The sequence below is a fragment of the Lepus europaeus genome, chromosome 3, assembly GCF_033115175.1.
Source record: "Lepus europaeus isolate LE1 chromosome 3, mLepTim1.pri, whole genome shotgun sequence".
In the NCBI taxonomy this organism is placed as follows: domain Eukaryota; kingdom Metazoa; phylum Chordata; class Mammalia; order Lagomorpha; family Leporidae; genus Lepus; species Lepus europaeus.
Window position 1 is genome coordinate 47,449,724 of NC_084829.1, and position 20,050 is coordinate 47,469,773.

The 20,050-nt window shown below is 38.5% G+C and overlaps 1 protein-coding gene across 1 annotated transcript in view; it reads left to right on the plus strand.

Moving 5' to 3' along the window:
• CD2AP (CD2 associated protein) overlaps nt 1–20,050 on the plus strand; it is a 144,491-nt gene that overhangs the window by 96,070 nt on the left and 28,371 nt on the right. Inside the window, exons 9-11 of the mRNA XM_062186244.1 lie at nt 1,746–1,850; nt 5,173–5,209; nt 6,922–6,984. Of these exons, the coding sequence (XP_062042228.1) occupies nt 1,746–1,850; nt 5,173–5,209; nt 6,922–6,984 (205 nt within the window). The remainder of the gene's footprint in view (nt 1–1,745; nt 1,851–5,172; nt 5,210–6,921; nt 6,985–20,050) is intronic.

Consider the following 20,050-nt stretch of genomic DNA (forward strand, 5'->3'; position numbering starts at 1 on the left):
ATAGGGAATGCTGACACTGCAGGTGGCAGCTTTACCTGCTATGCCACAGTGCCAGCCCTTTTCCCGGTTGTGTCATATTTACTTGTTATTGTCCGGTTTAGCATATGCAGTGTTTAAAAATGAATTATGTTGTATATATTTAAAGTGTATGACATGTTACATTCTTGTATTGATGCTAAAAACAGTATAATGAAACAAATTAATATTTATCATCTCACATAGTTACCCTTTTTTGTGGCAAGCATAGCTAAATATATGTGCATTTTAACATTCATAAAGCTTGGAGTCATGACACCAAATTTTTCTAAGGTTGGACACTTAGATAACCTTGCTCATTTCTAAAGCTGCTGAAGAATGAGTCATCTTTAGTATATAAATCGTTAAGAAGACTGTTAAGGGGCAAGAGCTTTAGTGCAGCAGGTTAAACCACCACCTACAATGTCAGCATCCCATGTCAAAGAGTCCTGGCTCCTCTGCTCCTGATCCAGTTCCCTGCTAATGTGACTGGGAAAGCAGCAAAAGATGACCCAAGTAATTGGTCCCTTGCCATCCAAATGAAATTTCAGGCTCTTGGTTTGGCATAGCCCAGTCCCAACCATTGTAGTCTTTTGGGGGGGGAGTGAACCAGAAGATTGAAGATCTTCCAGCAGATAGAAAAACTCTGTCTCTCCCTCTCTTCTGTGTCACACTGCCTTTCAATTAAATAAATCTTTTTTGAAAAGAAGACTATTAAGAATATTCTTTACTTCCCTCTCATTCTCTCTCACCCTCCTTGCCTCTCCGCCATATCCATCTTTCCTTTTTTCCTCTCTTTTGTTACCCGCACTGCCTTCCTCTCTTTCCTATTCCTTTCATCTTTCTCCTCTCCCCCTGGAGTCTTTTTATCCTTGTATATGGAAATTTTAAATTGATATTTTAAAAAAATCCAATTTTATAATTATTTCTTAAAGTAATATATGGGGCCGGTGCCATGGCTCACTTGGTTAATCCTCTGCCTGTGGCACCGGCATCCCATATGAGTGTCAGTTCTAGTCCCAGTTGCTCCTCTTGCAGTCAGTCCAGCTCTCTGCTGTGGCCTGGGAAGGCAGTGGAGGATGGCCCAAGTGCTTGAGCCCCTGCACCCGCATGGGAGACCAGGAGGAAGCACCTGGCTCCTTGCTTCAAATCAGCACAGCGCACAGGCCTTAGCTGCCATTTGCGGGGTGAACCAGCGGAGGGAAGACCTTTCTCTCTGTCTCTCTCTCTCACTGTCTAACTCTGCCTGTCAAATAAAAAAAAAAAAAAGTAATATATGGGAATATTTCTTTGAGGGGACCTTATAGTTTGTTCAGGTTGCCTTTTTCTTCTGAAAGAAAAAAATAATGGAATTTTGGGGCTGGCATTGGGTGTTGGTTCAAATCCCAACTATTCCACTTCTGATCCAGCTCCCTGCTAATGGCCTGAGAAGAGCAACTAAAGATGGCCCGAGTGCTTGGTCCCCTGCTACCCAAGTGGGAAACCTGTAGGAAACTCCTGGCTCCTGCCTTCAACCTGGCCCAGCCCTGGCTGTTGTGACCAGCTGTGGAGTGAACTAGCAGATAGAAGATTTCTTTCTGTCTATCTCCCTCCTTCTCTCTATAACTCTCTCTTTCAGATAAATAAAATCTTTTTAAAAATAGAATTTCATATTTTCCCATTTTGTTGTAAACGTTTTCCTCATTTAAATATAACTTATTGTCTTAATTATTTTTTGTTTTGTTTTTTAGGAGACTGGAGAAACTGGCTGGTGGAAAGGTGAACTTAATGGTAAAGAAGGAGTATTTCCAGACAATTTTGCTGTTCAAATAAGTGAACTGGATAAAGATTTCCCAGTAAGCTTTTGTTTTTCAATAATACTTAAAGAATATTATACAAGTATTTTTTAAAGTTTTTTACATTGTTATTAAATAGCTTTTATGGAGTTTGACAAAATTATTCACTTGTAAGTTATTTGTATAATAGTAAAGCAAAACAGTGTTTCAGTTCTGTGCATTACTCCTGCTTTGTGCTCCCATGACTGTATGTACTAAAAAGTAGCCATAGACTGCTTTATTTTATAATTTGAAGAGTGAGAAAAGTCTGGCTGAACTAACTGGGTACGTTAGTATTTTGATGGAAGAAATTGTATTACTACTTGATACTGTTGGAAAGCCTTAGCTTATTATGGAAGTATTACTGTTTTTCTGTTATTGCATTTTTGGGACAGCAAGAAGCAGTCTTTGCATCCCTTATAAAATTTAATGTTTCTCTGTAATTTCTCAGAGAGTCAAGTGAGGTTGAGTCGTTTATCACTGATCTTTTGGCTTTCTATAACTTGATCCTTTTTACCTCTGTGGATGGGGGTTTTAATTAATTAATTTTCATTTTATTTGAAAGACAGGAATCTTTAATCTGCTAGTTTGCTCCTGAAATGCCTGCAACAGCCAGACTAAAGCCAGGATTGTTGAACTCCATCCTGGTCTCCCATGTGTGTGGCAGAGACCCAAGTGCTTGAGCCATGATTTGCTGCTTTTCAGGTTTTGTAGTAGCAAAAAGCTGGATAAGAAGCATAGGAGCAGCCTGCGCTGCAGCTCACTAGGCTAATCCTCCACCTGCGGCGCCAGCACCCGGGGTTCTAGTCCTGGTTGGGGCGCCGGATTCTGTCCCAGTTGCTCCTCTTCCACTCCAGCTCTCTGCTGTGGCCCAGGAAGGCAGTGGAGGATGGCCCAAGTGCTTGGGCCCTGCACCCACATGGGAGACCAGGAGGAAGCACTTGGCTCCTGGCTTTGGATTAGTGCAGTGTGCTGGCCGTGGCAGCTGTTTGGGGAGTGAACCAACAGAAGGAAGACCTTTCTCACTGTCTAACTCTGCCTGTCAAAAAAAAAAAAAAAAAAAAAAAATGCATAGGAGCGGAGCAGGGCTTATACCAGGCACTCTGATATTGGATGCAAGAGTCCCAAGCAGTGACTTAAGTACTATGGACAAACACTCATCCCCAAGTTTTCCTTCAGATAAAGACTGATTTATTTGATGGGAAGAGTGACAGTGAGAGAGGCAGAAGGTGGAGGGAGAGAAATCTTCTATCTGGGGGTTCATTCCCCAAATGCCCACAATAGCCAGAACAAGCCAAAACCAGGAATCAAGAACCCCATCTGGGTCTCCCACATGGTGTCAAGGACACAAGTACTTGGGCCATCATCCTCTGCCTTTCCAGGCACAAGAAGCTGGATTGGAAGTAAAGCAGCTAGGACTTGAGAACTTGCACTCAGACATGGGATGGAGATGTTCCAAATGGCAGCTCAATTACTTCACTACAACACCTACCCACCTGTTGTTTTCTTTTTTTTTAAATAAAAAAGATCCCTTTTCTTCTCTCTCTTTTTTTTTTTTTTTTTTTTGAAGATTTATTTTATTTATTTGAAAGGTAAGAGTTACGGAGACAGAGGAAGAAACAGAAAGAGAGATTTTCCATCTTCTGGTTCATTCTCCAAATGGCCATAAGAGCCGAGGCTGGACTAGACTGAAGCCAGGAGTCAGGAGCTTTATCCGGGCCTCCGACTTGGGTTCAGGGACACAAAGACTTGGGCCATCTTGTGCTGCCTTCGCAATTGTATTAACAGGGAGCTGAATTAGAGGTGGAGCAGCCAGCTTTGGAACCAGTACCCACATGGGATGCCAGTGTTGCAGGACTCTGCTTAACCCATTATACCACAACGGCAGCCCCCTGATTAAATTTTAAAATAGATGGAAAGAGAGTTAAGAAAGCAGAAGCACAGAGCAAAACAGACTACTGTATCTGATTTAACCCAGTACAGAACTCTAACCTTTGCAGCCCTTCCTTTATTTATGCTAACTAATGCTCCTGATTACCCATGGAGACTTAGCTCTCTGAGACTTTTGTTAGATTGCATTCAGTATTGATTCATTCTTAATTAAGCTTTATTTTTATACTTTTCTTAATGAAGAGAATTATTTTTCTTTTTTAAAAAAATTTATTTGGAAGGCAGAGTTAGAAGGAGAGGCAGGGGAGAGAGAAAAGGAGAGAGATGTTCTGTCCTGTTTTACTCTCCCAATTGCCACGATCACCAGGGCTGAACCAGGCTGACACCAGGAGCCAGGAATTCCATCCAGGTTTCCCACATGGGTTGCAGTGGCCCAAGCACTTGGGCTGTCTTCCATTGGTTTCCCAGGTACATTACCAGGGAACTGGATGCCAGCATTGCCTTAATCTGCTGCACCATGATGCTGGCCTCTTTTCTTCTTACATGTTTATATATTATTGCTTGTTCTTTGTTCAGTCTATTAAAAAATTATGTTGAGAGCCAGAGACAGGCACACACACACAGAAACATACATACACACACAGCTCCCATCCTTTGATTCATTACCCATGTGTCCACAGCAGCCCTGGGCTAGGGCCAGGCTGAAGCCGGGAGCTAGGAACTCAATCCAGGTTTCCCACATGCAGGGCAGGAGCCCAGTTACTTGAGCCATCACTGTTGCTTCCTAGGTTCTGCAATAGCAGGAAGCTGGAGCCAAGAGTATAGCCAGTTATTAAACTCAGGCACCAGTATATGGGACACTGGTGCCTTAACCTCTAGCACAAATGCCTACCCACTTCCTATTCTTTAATTTGGAAAAAGGCAATTTACATGAGTAAAATTATATATCAGGTTTTTTAAGGCATTTGGTCTTAAATATAAATTAATACAAATAAATTAAGGGAAGCCAGCCCTTTGCTTTTAACCTTTCGTTTTAGAATTCTGAAGAAGTAAGAATGAGAGCTAAGTATTTATTGGATTCTGTTTTTTTTTTTTTTTAAACAAGGTCTCTCTTTCCTTTTATCCTGCATCCTTCCTCCCAACTCTGAGCTTTGAAGGAGGGATAAAAGAGGGCTTTGGGGAGGCAGGACAGAATATTTTTACTTATTAAGATTTTGGGGAATTTATGCAGTCTAATGATCTTCGAAAAATCTGACTGAATTTTATTAAGGAATTCTAATGGAATACATTTTTGACAGTGACTTTTATGATTAAGATCTTAACATTTAACAATTTTTGGCAAGAATGAGATAAAGAGATTCATATCATTTAATTATCAATTATCAGAATTTATTTTAACTAAATAGTTAATATGTAAACACTCAACTGTTTTCACTGTTAACTATTTTAACAGAAACCAAAGAAACCACCACCTCCTATTAAGGGTCCAGGTATGTAAGAAACACACTATTTCGTGTGTTATTTTTAATATATTTATATCTTAAAATTGTAAAATTGAGTCTGACATAAATCATTAATTATTTTAACAAAAACGAGCATGATATATGGTATATAAATGTTTATAATATACTAAAATTGTTCACATGTGTCAGTATAATTTTTTTAAAATGTATGTTTTTTAAAAATATTTATTTTACTTGGAAGAGTTACGCAGAGAGAGGAGAGGCAGAGAGAGAAAGGGATGGAAGGAGGAAGGGAGGGAGGGAGAGAGAGGGAGGTCTAGGGAGAGGTCTTCCATCCAATGGTTCACTCCCCAATTGGCTGCAACGGCCAGAACTGTGCTGATCCAAAGCCAGGAGCCAAGAGCTTCATCCGGGTCTCCCACGCAGGTGCAGGGGCCCAAGGACTTGGGCCATCTTCTACTGCTTTCCCAGGCCACGGCAGAGAGCTGGACAGGAAGTGGAGCAGCTGGATCTTGAACCGGCGCCCACATGGAATGCCGTCGCTTCAGGCCAGAATGTTAACCCACTGCACCACAGTGCTGGCCCCAGCATAATTTTTTAAAAAATATTAAGTGAAATGATTAAAAATAGTCTTAAATAATTCAGATACTTCAGTTATATTAAATTTTGAGTTATTAAATTGATTAAATTTTTAAAAATTTATTTATTTGAAAGTTATAGGGAGACAGGGTGAGACAGAGAGATTATCTGTCCTCTTGTTTACTCCCCAGATACCCAAAATGGCCAGGGCTAAGACAGACCGAAACCAGGATCCATGAAGCTTCATCCAGGTCTCCCACATGAGTGGCAGAGTCCCAAACACATGAACCATCTTCTGTTACTTTTTCCGGCCATTAGCAGGCAGCTGGATTGGGAATGGAACAGCTGGGACTCAAACAGATTTACCTGCTATGCCACAATGCCCATACCTAAATTGATGAAATTTATACCCAAAAAAACCTAATATGTTATTTTGTCTTGTTCATTATTCTGCCTTTTCAAATGAAATCAAATATTAACATCTGAAACAAAAACTAATTATTTACTCTTTTTTCAGAAAGTATGCCAAAGATTTAAAAAAAAAAAGCTGTGAATTTGTATTTTTTAAACTGGTGAATAAATTATGTTATGCCTAGAAATATCTTCCATAATTAAAGTTTTATAATTTGGCTTTATTTTCTCCGAAGTTCTATCCCCAAATATCTGATTTTTACAAGTGTTATACATTTTTCCATTTCTTGAAAGATTTGCTCTTTTCTAGAGTAATTTAAGTCCTTTTTTTCCCCTTAGTTTCAGCTTTATATTTACTGGCCTAACCCCAGAGCAAGGAAAATGTATGTTAAAGGTAATATTTACAGAAGCTTGTGTTGGAGGCCTACTGTGAAGAAGTACTCTTAAGTATGCTAGCCACCAGCCACTTGGTATTTTTAAAAATTTAAATTGAATAAAATGAGAAATTCAGTTCCTTAGTCAAAGAGGTCTCGTGTCAGGTGGCTTAGTATCACAGAGTTGTCACTGAAGGTGATAGTGGTGGCTCCAGCATTAGAAATTGAGCCTAGTTATTTGAGTACATTGTTTTTTGTGTTACCATGCTTTCATGTGATACTATTTTTAAACTGATATTACTTTTTAGCCATGTATTTATGTCTGTGCTCTGAAATTATTTTTTGAAAAAGTGTTAACTTTGTGTTTACCCCCAGCTCCAAAGCCTGACTTGATTGCTGCGGAGAAGAAGTATTTTCTGTTAAAGCCTGAAGAAAAAGGTGGGACTAATATTTTTTTTTCACTTTCATGAAAATAATTCTTTCTTTGTCTTTTTGAATAAATAAGCTTTTTCATACTGGGTCATCTAACTTGATTTTTAGCAGGCATTTAGTGTTCGCAGTATTTGGAGTTTTCTGGAAGGAAGTAGTTTATCGAGATTGATAGAAAATTAAGATTTTTACTCAAACTGTTACCAATGTATACCCATTAAAAATGAAACCATTACTTTGGTAAGATGTGATATTAATCATGATTATTTCAAATAATATATAAGAAAACTAAGCATTAAATAACTTTCCTGTTTCAACATATGGAAATATTTATGTATTATTTAATCTTACTGCTTGTGTTTGTCATGTAAATTTGGAAAATTATTCTATAATAACCATACATATTTTGCTAAAATTATTACTCATTTTTTAAAAGAAGTTTTATTTTTAACTGATACATAAAAATTATACCTATTTATTGGATGCCTTGTGATGTCTTGATGCATGTATGTATTGTGTAATGTTCGTATCAAGGTAAAACTTATCTCCTTAAACATTTATCATATCTTTTTGGTGAAAACAACCTAAATCTTCTCTTCTAGTTTTTTGTTTTAATAGTCCATTATCATCTATAGTCACCACTATGTGTGACTTTTTTTTATTCCCATTAATTTGGACGAAGTATATTCTTCTCATATTTTTCTTTTAGTGTGGAAATATTTGCAATAGTTGTCTCTAGTAGATTAGTTTATAGATGCACAAAAATTTCAATTCTATTTTAAGATGTTTTTGTTTCCTTTGCCAGTGTTATAGTTTAGCCTATTCTCTCTCTCTCTCTTTAAAGATTTATTTATTTCTTTGAAAGGCAGAGTTTAGGGAGAGAGGGAGTAAGAGACAGAGCCTCCATACACTAGTTCACTCCCCCAGTGGCCACAATGGATGGAGCTGAACTGGTCTGAAGCCAGGAGCCAGGAGAGGCCTATACACCTATGCCATACTCTGCCACTTTCCCAGGCACACTAGCTGGATTGGAAGTGGAACAGCTGGGGCTGGAACCGTTGCCTAAATGAGATGCTGACATCACAGGCTGTGGCCTTACCCACTGTGCCACAATTCTGCCCCCTCCACCCCATTCTATCTCTTGCCTAAAGAAATATTAATTGGGGCATGAACCAGTAGATGGAAGATTTCTCTTCCTCTTGTCTCTGCATCTCTCTAACTCTGCCTTTCAAATAAATAAAGCTTAAAAAAATAATCTTAAGCAGTTTCTCTCACTTTAGCCCTTTTTCTGGCTTGTACTTCCCTTGTTGCCAGGATGATTTTTTTAATAGATGGTTTTTCAGAGCAGTTTTGGAGTCATAGCATAATTAAGCCAAAAGTACCAAGAATTCCCTTATATGTTACATCAGCATCTCAACATATTAGTGTGTTTATTACTGTCAAAGAGCTTATATTGACACATCACTGTCATCTAAAATCTGAAGTTTACATTGGAGTTTGCTCCTGTTGTACATTTTGTAGGTTCAGACAAATGCATAATAACATATATCCACCATTGTACTGTCAAACAGAGTAATTTGGCAACCACTAATATTTGTTTATGAGATAGGGACAGACAAAAAAAATCAGAGAGCTCTTGTCCAGTAGTTTACTTCAGTAATGCCCCTAACATCTGGGCCTGGGTCAGGTCAAAGCCTGGAACTGGTAACTTAAACTGCATCACGCAGGTGGGTGGTAGGGCCTCAAGTACTTGGGTCATCGAGTATGTGCCTCCCAGGGTGTATGTCACACAGGATGCTAGAATGGAGATTGAAACTGTGCCCTACCCAGGTACTCTGATATGGGGTGCAGGTATCTTTATCAGTGTCTTACTGCTAGGCCAAATCCCTGTCCTGTGTTTTTACTGTTTCCATTCTTTTGCCTTTTCCAGAATGTCATATAGTTTGAGTAATACAATATGAAGCCTTTTTAGAGTAGATTCCTTCACTTAATGATATGCAAGTAAAATTTCTCCATGTTTTCTCATGTTTCAGTAATTAATTTGTTGTTAGTATAAATAACATTCCATCATCTACATATACTACACTTTATCCACTCACTGAACAATATCTTGATTACTTCCATGGTTGTGAGTTATTAATAAAGCTGCTGTAAACATGTGTCCATGTTTTTGTGTGGACATATATCAGTTCATCTGGTTAAATAGTAAGGAGTGGGATTGCTGTATCATATGGTAAAGGTATGTTTAGTTTTGTAAGCTACTACCAGTTGTTTTTTGAAGTAACTGTACCATTTTGCATTCCCAGTAGCAATGAATGAGAGTTTCTGTTGGTTTACATTTTTGCAATCCTTTGATATAGTCAGTTGATTTGGATTTTGACCATTCTGCTAGGTGTATAAGTGGAATCTTGTTTTAATTTACATCCTTCTAATGGTAGACAGTGTTGAAATTCTTCATGGGCTTACTTTTTATATTCTGTATACCTTTGGTGAGGTGTTTCAGGTTTTTTTGCCTGCCTTTTAACTAGAGATTCATTTTCTTCTTGTTGATTTTTAAGTTCTTTATGTATTTTGGACAGTAGTCCTTTACTAGATGTGTCTTCTACATATATTTTTTCCCAATCTGTTGCTTGTCTTCTTGTGGAGCACAAGTTTTAAATTTTATTGAGATTCAGCTAATCAGACATTTCTTTCATGAACCATGTTTTTTGTATCTAAGAATAATTGTCATACCCAAGGCCATCTTGATTTTCTGCTCTCTTATTTTCTACGAGCTTAATATTTTATACTTGGGCCTATGATCCATTTTGAGGTAACTTTGCAATGAGTGTAATAGTTTTTTCTAGGTTCATATTTTTGCATGTGGATATCCAGTTGATCCACCACCACTTGTTGAAAAGACTTTCATTCTTCAAATCACAATCAAAAATTTAAGTGTGAGACTATAAATACTGACCTCCAAATTCCATTTTGGTATCTTCTTCCACTCTTCTCATTCAGTAAATCTGTCATTCACTATCGATTCCCTTAATATGTCATGTACGTTCTTTTTTAAATTTTTTGAAAATTCAAAAGCAAGATTTATTAGAGTCAAAGACCTCCAGCCAGAGAGACACAGAAAGGGCTTCCAAGAAAGGAAAAAACCCAAAGGGGCTGGTGGTAGTGGGGTGTCATGTACCTTCTTTATCGCTTTTGCACAGACTGCTCAACACTGAATCTTTTTGTGATCCCTTTTTTTTTTTTAACAATTAAGAATTACATATATATACATATCATACATAGTCTCAGATTAGTTACTTGTAATTTATTTATTTTTTTAAAGATTTATTTATTTATATGAAAGAGTGACAGAGAGAGGAGAGGCGGAGAGAGAGGTCTTCCATCCACTGGTTCACTCCCCAATTGGCCGCAACGGCTGGAGCTGTGCCGATCCAAAGCCATGAGCCAGGAGCTTCTTCCAGGTCTCCCATGCGGGTGCAGGGGCCCAACGTGTTGGGCCATCCTCTACTGCTTTCCCAGGCCATAGCAGAGATCTGGATTGGAAGTAGAGCAGCTGGGTCTCGAACCTGCACCTATATGGGATGCCGGCACTGCAGGCAGTGGTTTAACCCATTATGCCACAGTGCCGGCCCCATTGTAATTTAATTATTATTAGTTGTAAGTCTTGGATCAGTTTTAGTATTTGGTTATATTGTCTATTCTACCTAAAAAACTCATCCTACCAAGTATGTAGTACCAGATGTAAGAAATGTATTGCTAGATTCATGATCTAAATCATGATTTATTTTAGTAATTCCCTCTACCAGCTAGGCAGCAATTTTGTTAAAATTTAGATAGTAACTTCTCATAGTCCCTGAAATCAGTTCATTTTGTAAACAAAATGGAAGGTGATGCGTTTTTATTAAATTTATTTGTTCAGAATCCTGACCATGGTGGAATAACAAGGACTGAATTTACCCTTTGGAGTTAAATGACTAGAAAAACTGGACAAAATAGAACAGTGTTTATCAGAAATGAGACATCAGATGACATAGGACTGTGATCACTGAGAGAATGGAAACTAATGGTGTGAGCTCTTACTCCAGCTTACTATGTGGAAATGGTGGAAGCCAGAGCCCAGTCTTCCTACAGAGTTGAGGATATGAGGAAGAGCAGTTTAGGGAAGGTAAGCCCAATTGCATTTTGTGGCGGCAGAGTGCTGGCAAGGAGGAAGTGCTGTGGAGGGCACTACACAGAGTGCTCAGAGATCTCTTTGAGGCTTCAACTAAATATTGATCTAAACATGTATGAAAGAAAACTTCATAGCTGGAGAAATAACTGCTGGAAAGCAATAGTTGTAACAACCCCCCCCCCCCCCCCAAGAAACCTTTTATTTCAGGAATACAAATTTCCTAAGTACAACATTAGGAATATAGTAATTCTTCCCACCATACCTGTATTCCTACCCATACTCCCAACCCTCCCTCTCCTGCCTCTCCCATTCCCAGTCTCATTCTTCATTAAGATTATTTTTCAATTAACTTTATACCCAGAAGACCAACTCTATACTAAGTAAAAATTTCAACAGTTTGCACACACACACACACACAACAGTTTGAGAACAAGTTTGACAGTTAACTCTCATAATAGAACTCATTGAGGCCAGAGGTTCTGCATGGGAAGTTAGTGCACAGTGACTCCTGTTGTTAATATTAACAATTAACACTCTTATGTATGAAGTCAGTGACCACCCGAGGCTATTGACATGAGCTGCCTAGGCTATGGGAGCCTTTTGAATCCACAAACTCTGTCAGTATTTAGAAAAGGCCTTAAGCAAAATGAAAGTTCTCTTCTCTCTTCAGAGAAAAGTGCATCTTTCTTTGATGGCTACTGCTTTTCTCTGCTGTCTCACTCACAGAGATCCTTCATGTAGAACATTTTTGCAACAGTGTCTTGGATTTCTGTGCCTGAAATGCTCTTGTGGGCTTATCAGCCAGACAAGGATACCTTAAGGGCTGATTCTGAGGATGGAGTATATAGCAATTTCTGTATGTCATAGTTTATGTTCCAGTGAGAAAGAGTAGGAATTTGTTCTATGAAAATCATTGGATAGAGTCCACAAAAGTGTATACCATTTTAAAGGCTTCTCTAATTTTGCTTTGAAACAGCCTACTAATTGCAGAGCAAAGTTCAATATAATTTAAAAGCATATAATACAATTTCATACTCAGGAATGTAAGATATACAACATCTATTCCCTGATAAAACATTACCAGGCATGGAAAGAGACATGAATATAGCAGTCCATAATCAGAAGAAACAAGAAAATCAGTGAGTCCCAATCAGAATAAATATAAGAGAAACCACTTTATGGCATGCCATAATAAATTTCATGAAAAGTTATAAAGAGAAAAAGTGTAATGCCTAGAAGAATATAACTGTCTACTTAAAGTTCTGTTCCTAGCAAAAGTATCCTTCAGAAAAAGAGGCAGGAACAGGTGTTAAGATGCCACTTGAACCACCCCTATCCCATAACCTGTTTCAAATGCCTTGTTTGCATTCAGGTTATTCTTCTTCCAATCTGTATTCCTACACATACACTGGGAGGCAGCAGATGATGACCCAAGTAAATGGGTGCTTATTACTGACATGCCTGGTGCAACCCTAGTTGTTTTGGACATTTGGGAAGGGAACCCAGAGATGTAAGGTCAATCTCTTCCTCTGATTTCAAATAAAGTGAAAATAAATAAATAAATCAAAAACAATAACTAGAGGCAAAATAAGATCTTTCATACAAACTCATTGTCACTAGAACTATATATCAGAAGCTAATAAATTCTTTTTGGCAGAAGGAAAATAGTACTAAATGTTCATTTTACCTATAAAAAGTAATGAAGGATACCAGCAGTGGTAAATATGTGAGTAAATATAAAACATTTTCCCTGTTTTTAAATGTTATCAGAAGCATCAGAACTTCACTGGAATGTTAAAAGATTATTATAAAATTTTGGTTTCAAGACTTGAGATTTTGATAGCTTGAGAACTGAAAAAAGGGAAATGATTGTAAATATTTTCAGAATTTGTTAAAATCTTTTTATTTATTTATTTGACAGATAGAGTTAGACAGTGAGAGAGACAAAGCGAAAGGTCTTCCTTCCATTGGTTCAACCCACCAAATGGCCGCTATGGCCGGCACTGTGCCGATCCGGAACCAGGAGTTTCCTCCTGGTCTCCCATGCGGGTGCTGGGGCCCAAGCACTTGGGCCATCCTCCACTGCCTTCCCAGGCCACAGCAGAGAGCTGTACTGCAAGAGGAGCAACCAGGACTAGAACCAGCACCCATATGGGATGCCAGCGCCGCAGGCGTAGGATTAACCAAGTGAGCCATGTGCCGGCCCCAGAATGTTCTTGTTAACATGACATTGTTTCTTTTTTCTTTCTTTTTTTTTTAAGATTCATTTATTTACTTAAAAGAGCTACACACAGAGAGAAGCAGAGGCAGAGAGAGAGAAAGATGTCATCCATCCGATGGTTCACTCCCCAGTTGGCCTGCTGAAGATGGTCAGATACATTTAGACTTTACTGTAACACTGGTAATTCTAGGAGATTTAGGTTATACATTAGCACAGCTTGTTGGTTAATCTGAACATAATTGTGAGGATGGGGAGATGAGAAAGAAAGTGTGGAATAAAAGACTGTTTATGGGACAAAATATGAGTGAGTTCAGCTTTTGACATGGAGTTTTATATGAATATAAGAAACATGGAATCTGAACCTTTGCTAACAGTTTATAGTTAATTTGGAAGGTGCTTTCCTGTAAATTAGATGTTAAATTTAGGATATTGGTTCAAGAAGATTGCTTAGAACAAGAATGGGAAGGGAGTGTAAATTAGATTTCTTAGAATTTGTACTTTCAGAAGCTATTAGATGAACTGGAATTTTAGACGAAGATTGACAGTGATCACAGAAAAAACAGAGACTGATCAGAGAGCAGTATCATAAAACCCAAGGGAATAGATATAAGTCAAAGACCAAGATTAAGGTAAAGAGAGTAAGGAGTAAGGAGAGTGTGACATCTAAACTTGTATTTCCTTTTGATGTATTTGCCAATCCTGGTACTTCAATAGACTTTTGGATTCAAAGACTTAGAGTTCAAAACCCACAGAAAAGAAGATATCCGGATAAACTCCCAGGTTTTGAATTGATTTTCAAAGAATTTCTCTCCTGTAGGAAGTATGAAATAAAAGTAGACATCTCAAGATCACTGAAGCTCAACTTTTTTTTTTTTTTTTTTGACAGGCAGAGTGGACAGTGAGAGAGAGAGACAGAGAGAAAGGTCTTCCTTTGCCGTTGCTTCACCCTCCAATGGCCAGCGCGCTTTGGCCGGCGCACCACGCTGATCCGAAGCCAGGAGCCAGGTGCTTCTCCTGGTCTCCCATGGAGTACAGGGCCCAAGCACTTGGGCCATCCTCCACTGCACTCCTGGGCCACAGCAGAGAGCTGGCCTGGAAGGGGAGCAACCGGGACAGAATCCGTTGCCCCAACCGAGACTAGAACCTGGTGTGCCGGCGCCGCTAGGCGGAGGATTAGCTTGTTGAGCCACTGCGCCAGCCTGAAGCTCAACTTTTATTCATTTCCCTCCTTGATTATAGGAAGTTATAATGGAGTTTTTACTGTCCCTATCTTGGCTGGCTAATAGAAGTGATATTAAGTCTATTCCATGGGGAACATGACATTATCTAGAACTTCAAATTATCAGTGTAATCAACTGGAAGTGAAGGATTAGAAAACGGTATGCCAGAGAAAATGGAAACCAAAAACAAGCAGGAGTAGCTATCCTCATATCAGATAAAACTTTAAATCAAAAACTGTAAAAAGAGCCAGGGAGGGACATTATATTTTGATAAAAAGTTTGATTTAGCAAGAAAACATAACAATCGTAAATATATACACACCCAACACAAGACCACCCAGATATATACAACAAATATTGTTAGATCTAAATAGGAGAGATACTCTCCTATGCAGTAATAGTGGGGTGACTTCAACACCTCACTCTCATCAATGGTCAGATTATCTAGACAGAAAATCAATGAAGATACATTGGAGGTAACCATACTGTTGAGCAAATGAACCTAACAGACATTTACAGGACATTTCATTTGATAGCTATAGAATGCACCTTATTCTCATCAGCACATGGAACATGTTCTAGGATAGACCACATATTGGGCCACCAATCAAGTTTTAGTAAATTTAAAAATACTGACATCATACCATGTATCTTCTCAGACCACAAAGGACTAAAACTAGAAATCAACAATAAGAACAATAGAAAACTCATAAATATGTAGAATTTATACAACATGCTACTGAGTGGTCTCTGGATCATTGAAGAGAATAAAAAGGAAATGAAAAACTTTCAAAATAAAATGAAAACACAACATATCAAAACCTGTGGGATACAATGAAAGCAATATTAAGGTGGAAGTTTATAGTGTTAAGAGCCAGCATTAAAAAATGCCCCCAAAACAGCAGGAGGAAAGAAATACTAAGGATCACAGCAGAAATAAATGATATTGAAACAAAATAAATTTTATAAGATAAGCAAAACAAAGAGCTAATTTTTTTGAGAAGATAAAATAAACCTTTAGCCAGACTAACAGATTTTAAAAACTCAAATAAATAAAATCAGCCATGAAAAAGGAGCTACTATAACTGACACCACTGAAATAGAAAGGATCATAAGAAGCTGCTATGAAAAACTGTATGCTAATAAACTGGAAAACCTGGAAGAAATGGATAACATCCTGGATAAATATAACTTATCAAATTAAATTAAGAAGGTATACCCGAGGCTGCCCCCATGGCTCACTTGGTTAATCCTCCGCCTGCGGCACCGGCATCCCATGTGGGCGCCAGGTTCTAGTCCTGGTTGCCCCTCTTGCAGTCCAGCTCTCTGCTGTGGCCCAGGAAGGCAGTGGAGAATGGCCCAGGTGCTTGGGCCCCTGCACCCACATGGGAGACCAGGAGGGAGCACCTGGCTCCGGGCTTTGGATCGGCACAGTTCTGGCTGTAGCGGCCATTTGGGGAGTGAACCAACGGAAGGAAGACCTTTCTCTCTGTCTCTCTCTCTCACTGTTTAACTCTATTTAAAAAAAAAAAAAAAAAAAAGGCCGGTGCCAGGGCTCACTAGGTTAATCCTCTGCCTATGCCACCAGCACCCCAGGTTCTAGTCCCGGTCGGGGCGCCGGATTCTGTCCCGGTTGCCCCTCTTCCACTCCAGCTCTCTTCTGTGGCTGGGGAAGGCAGTGGAGGATGGCTCAGGTCCTTGGGCCCTGCACCTGCATGGGAGACCAGGAGGAAGCACCTGGCTCCTGGCTTCAGATCGGCACAGCGCACGGGCCACAATGCACTGGCCATAGCAGCCACTTGGGAGATAAACCAACGGAAAAGGAAGACCTTTCTCTCTCTCTCTCTCTCCCTCTCTCTCTCTCACTAACTCTGCCTGTCAAAAAAATAAATAAATAAAAAAAAGAAGATACACCCAACCTAAATAGACCCGTAACAAGCAATGAGATTGAAATAGTAACCAAAAGTCTTCCATGAAAGAAAAATCCAGGACCTGATGATGACTTTACTACTGAATTCTACCAAACATTTAAGGAGGCACTAACTCTAATACTCTTCAAACTTTTCAAAAATATTGAACAATATGGAACTCTTCCAAACTCTTTTTTATGAGTCCAACATCACTACCAAAACCAAGACACAACTTTAAAGAAAACTACAGACCGATATTGTTGATGAACAGATGTGAAGATTCTCAGCAGTATACTTGCAAATTAAATCCAAAACCATATCAAAAAGATCATATGTCACAATCAACTGTGATTTATCCCAGAGATGCAAGAGTGGTTCAACACATGCAAATTGATAAATATCATAAATCACATCTATGTATATATATATGGTTTATCCATTTTCTTTATCCATTCATCTGTTGATAGACAACTTGGTTTTCATATATGTGTGTGTGTATCAACTTGGTTGATATATATGCGTATATATAAACAATAGAATATTATTCAGCTGTAAAAAAATAAAATTCTGCCATTTGGATGAGAATAGATGCAAGTTGAGGACATCATGTTGATTGAAATAAGCAGAACACAGAAAGGCAAATATTGCATGTCCTGCCTTATATGTGGGAGCTAAAGTTTAAGGGGAAAAAAAACAAGGAATGCTTGTGTGTGTCAGTATTGCTGAAGATAGTTTTGTCAAGCTTTTTTTATATCTTGTAAAACCAGTGGTTAAGAATGTTATACTACTGTATTTTATTGATCTGTGATTGCTTTAAAATTTACCGTATATGAGTGAAATGCTCATCTTTCCATTTGACTGTTGTTTATATTCCTTGCATTTATTCCTGTTAAAACTAGAATCTTTTTGCTTTTTACCTAATATAACCTTCATTTGGTGGAAAATTAAGCCCTTGAATATAATGTAAATTAAAAGTATTATCTTAAAACCTATAAAGAAAGAGAGGGAGGAAGGAAAAATTGTATCCATGAACTACATTGAATCTATTAAACAGTAAAAAGATAGTTTATGTATATTTTTAAATAACCAAATGGTTTATACTCATTTAAAAATAATCAGGCCTAACAATAGATACAGCACATGACTAGAAACCACCACCAACAACAGTAAATGGAACCTGATCCTCAGAGGATCCAGATATTGGAGAAACCAGATACAAAGTACAATGTATCTATGCTTGATGTATGTTAGAAGTAATAGGAGTGGGCATTTGGCTTGGCAGTTAAGATGCCAAGAAAGAATAAAGCAGAAACTGTATTTAGAAATTTAATGATTTTCGGTTTTCTAAAAGTGATGAAAAGTATGCAAGCTGGGGCCAGCGCTGTGTCGCAGTAGGTTAATCCTCCACCTGTGGCACCGGCATCCCATATGGCCACCAGTTCTAGTCCTGATTGCTTCTCTTCCAATCCAGCTCTCTGCTATGGCCTGGGAAAGCAGCAGAAGATGGCCCAAGTCCTTGGGCCCCTGCATCACATGGGATACCCAGAAGAAGCTCCTGGCTCATGGCTTCGGATTGGCAAAGCTCCAATCATTGTGGCCATTTGGGGAGTGAACAGTGAATGGAAGACCTCTCTCTGTCTCTCCCCCTCTTTGTCTGTAACTCTACCTCTCAAGTAAATAAATAAATATTTAAAAAAAAAATGCAAGCTGCAGAATAAAAGAAGTACTATGGAACCTTGCCTGGATATATGCCTAGAAAAGTGCTTTGATACCCACTGTAGTCATGTTTTAATAAAAGACAAAACAATGAAAACAGATAATAAGACATAGTATTCTGACTGGAACAAAAATAAAACTGATAGCTACTTCTCAGTAGCAAAAAATGAAAGCCAGAAACATTGCAATTAATTACCAAAGTATTAAAAGGGTAACTACTAATCTAGAAATTAAATTTTTAAAGATTTATTTATTTATTTGAAAGAGTTACAGAAAGAGAGACAGAGATCTTCCATCCACTCACCCACTCTCTAGATGTACACAACAGCTGGAGGTTGGCCAGGCAAAAGTCATGAACCAGGAGCTTCTTCTGTGTCTCCCACATGGTTGACAGAGTTCCAAGTACCTGGGCCATTTTTATGCTTCTTTTCCCAGGACATTAGCAGGGAGCTTATCAGAAGTGGAGCAGCCGGGACATGAACAGGTGTCCATATGAGATGCTGGCATTAAGGCAGCAACTTTAGCTGCTAGGCCACAGCATCAGCCCCTAGAACTTAAATATTTATTTATTCATTCATTCATTCATTCATTCATTTGAAAAAAAGAGAATCAGAAAACAAAAACAGATCTTCCAGCCACTTCTTAAATATTTGCCATAATCAGGACTGGGCCAGGTAGAAACCAGGAATCTTTAATTCAGTCAAGTTCTCCCACATGGGTGCCAGAGACGCAAGTCATCACTCAGAGACTTGAGTCATCACTTGCTCCTCCCAGGTGTGCTTTAGCCTGAAGTTAGATTGGCAGCAGAGCCAGCATGTGAACCCAGAGGTTGATTATGAAATTCAGGTGTGCAGAGGGGCATTTTTACCAATGTGCCCAACATCTACCCCAACATAGAATTCCATTGCTAGTGAAAATATATTCAGAAAAGAAGATGAAATCAAGACATTTTTATAGTAGTGAAACCTGAGGGAATTTATTACCACTAGCATGCAAGTACTATGGATAGCATTCTAGAAGTTTCTTCATACAGGAGAGAAATAATGTCAAATGTTGCTGCTGATAATAGAGAAATGAAGATCAACAGAAAGATCAAATGTTTAGGTAGGTCTAAATATTGAATGTATGAGATAATGTTCATGTCTGTGAACTTTCATAGAAATAAAAGCAAGAGAAATCAGGAGTGTAAATGAAATATCAGTGTTAGGGAAGTCGGGAAGTTTAAGTCAAGAATATGTTATCTCAGTAACTACAAAAATATGAAATGTACTATAATAGTAAGGAGAAAATGGAATAATAGAAATTAATAACAGCAAGAAAGGAGAGGATAGAATATAGACTTTGAAAGAAAAATAGCGAGTACTAAGTAATCACAGAAAATATAAGTAGATTTAGAATTTGAGAGACGAGGAAGTGATTTATAATATAATTGCCATTGCAATGGAGAGAAGAATGGCTTAAATGATGTTGATATAAGAAGTAAATAAATCTTAACTTCTGTCTCACATAAATCACTCAGTGCTTGCCTTATGATCAAAGATGTACGTTAGAGAGAATATGCTGATTCACTATTTAAATGGCTGCAGCAGCTGGAGATGGACCAGGCCAAAGCCAGAAGCTTGGAATTATATATTGGTCTCCCATGTAGGTACAAAGGCTTCAAGTACTTGGGCCATTATTAGCTGACTTCCCCACTGCAGCGAGCTGGATAAAAGCTCAACTGCCAGGTCAAACCAGCACTTGAGAGGTGAGCATCACAAATGGCAGGTTAACTCACTGTGCCACAGTGCAACCCCTAGCAAGTAAAATCACTAAGAAAATGTAAAGACAGCTTGGA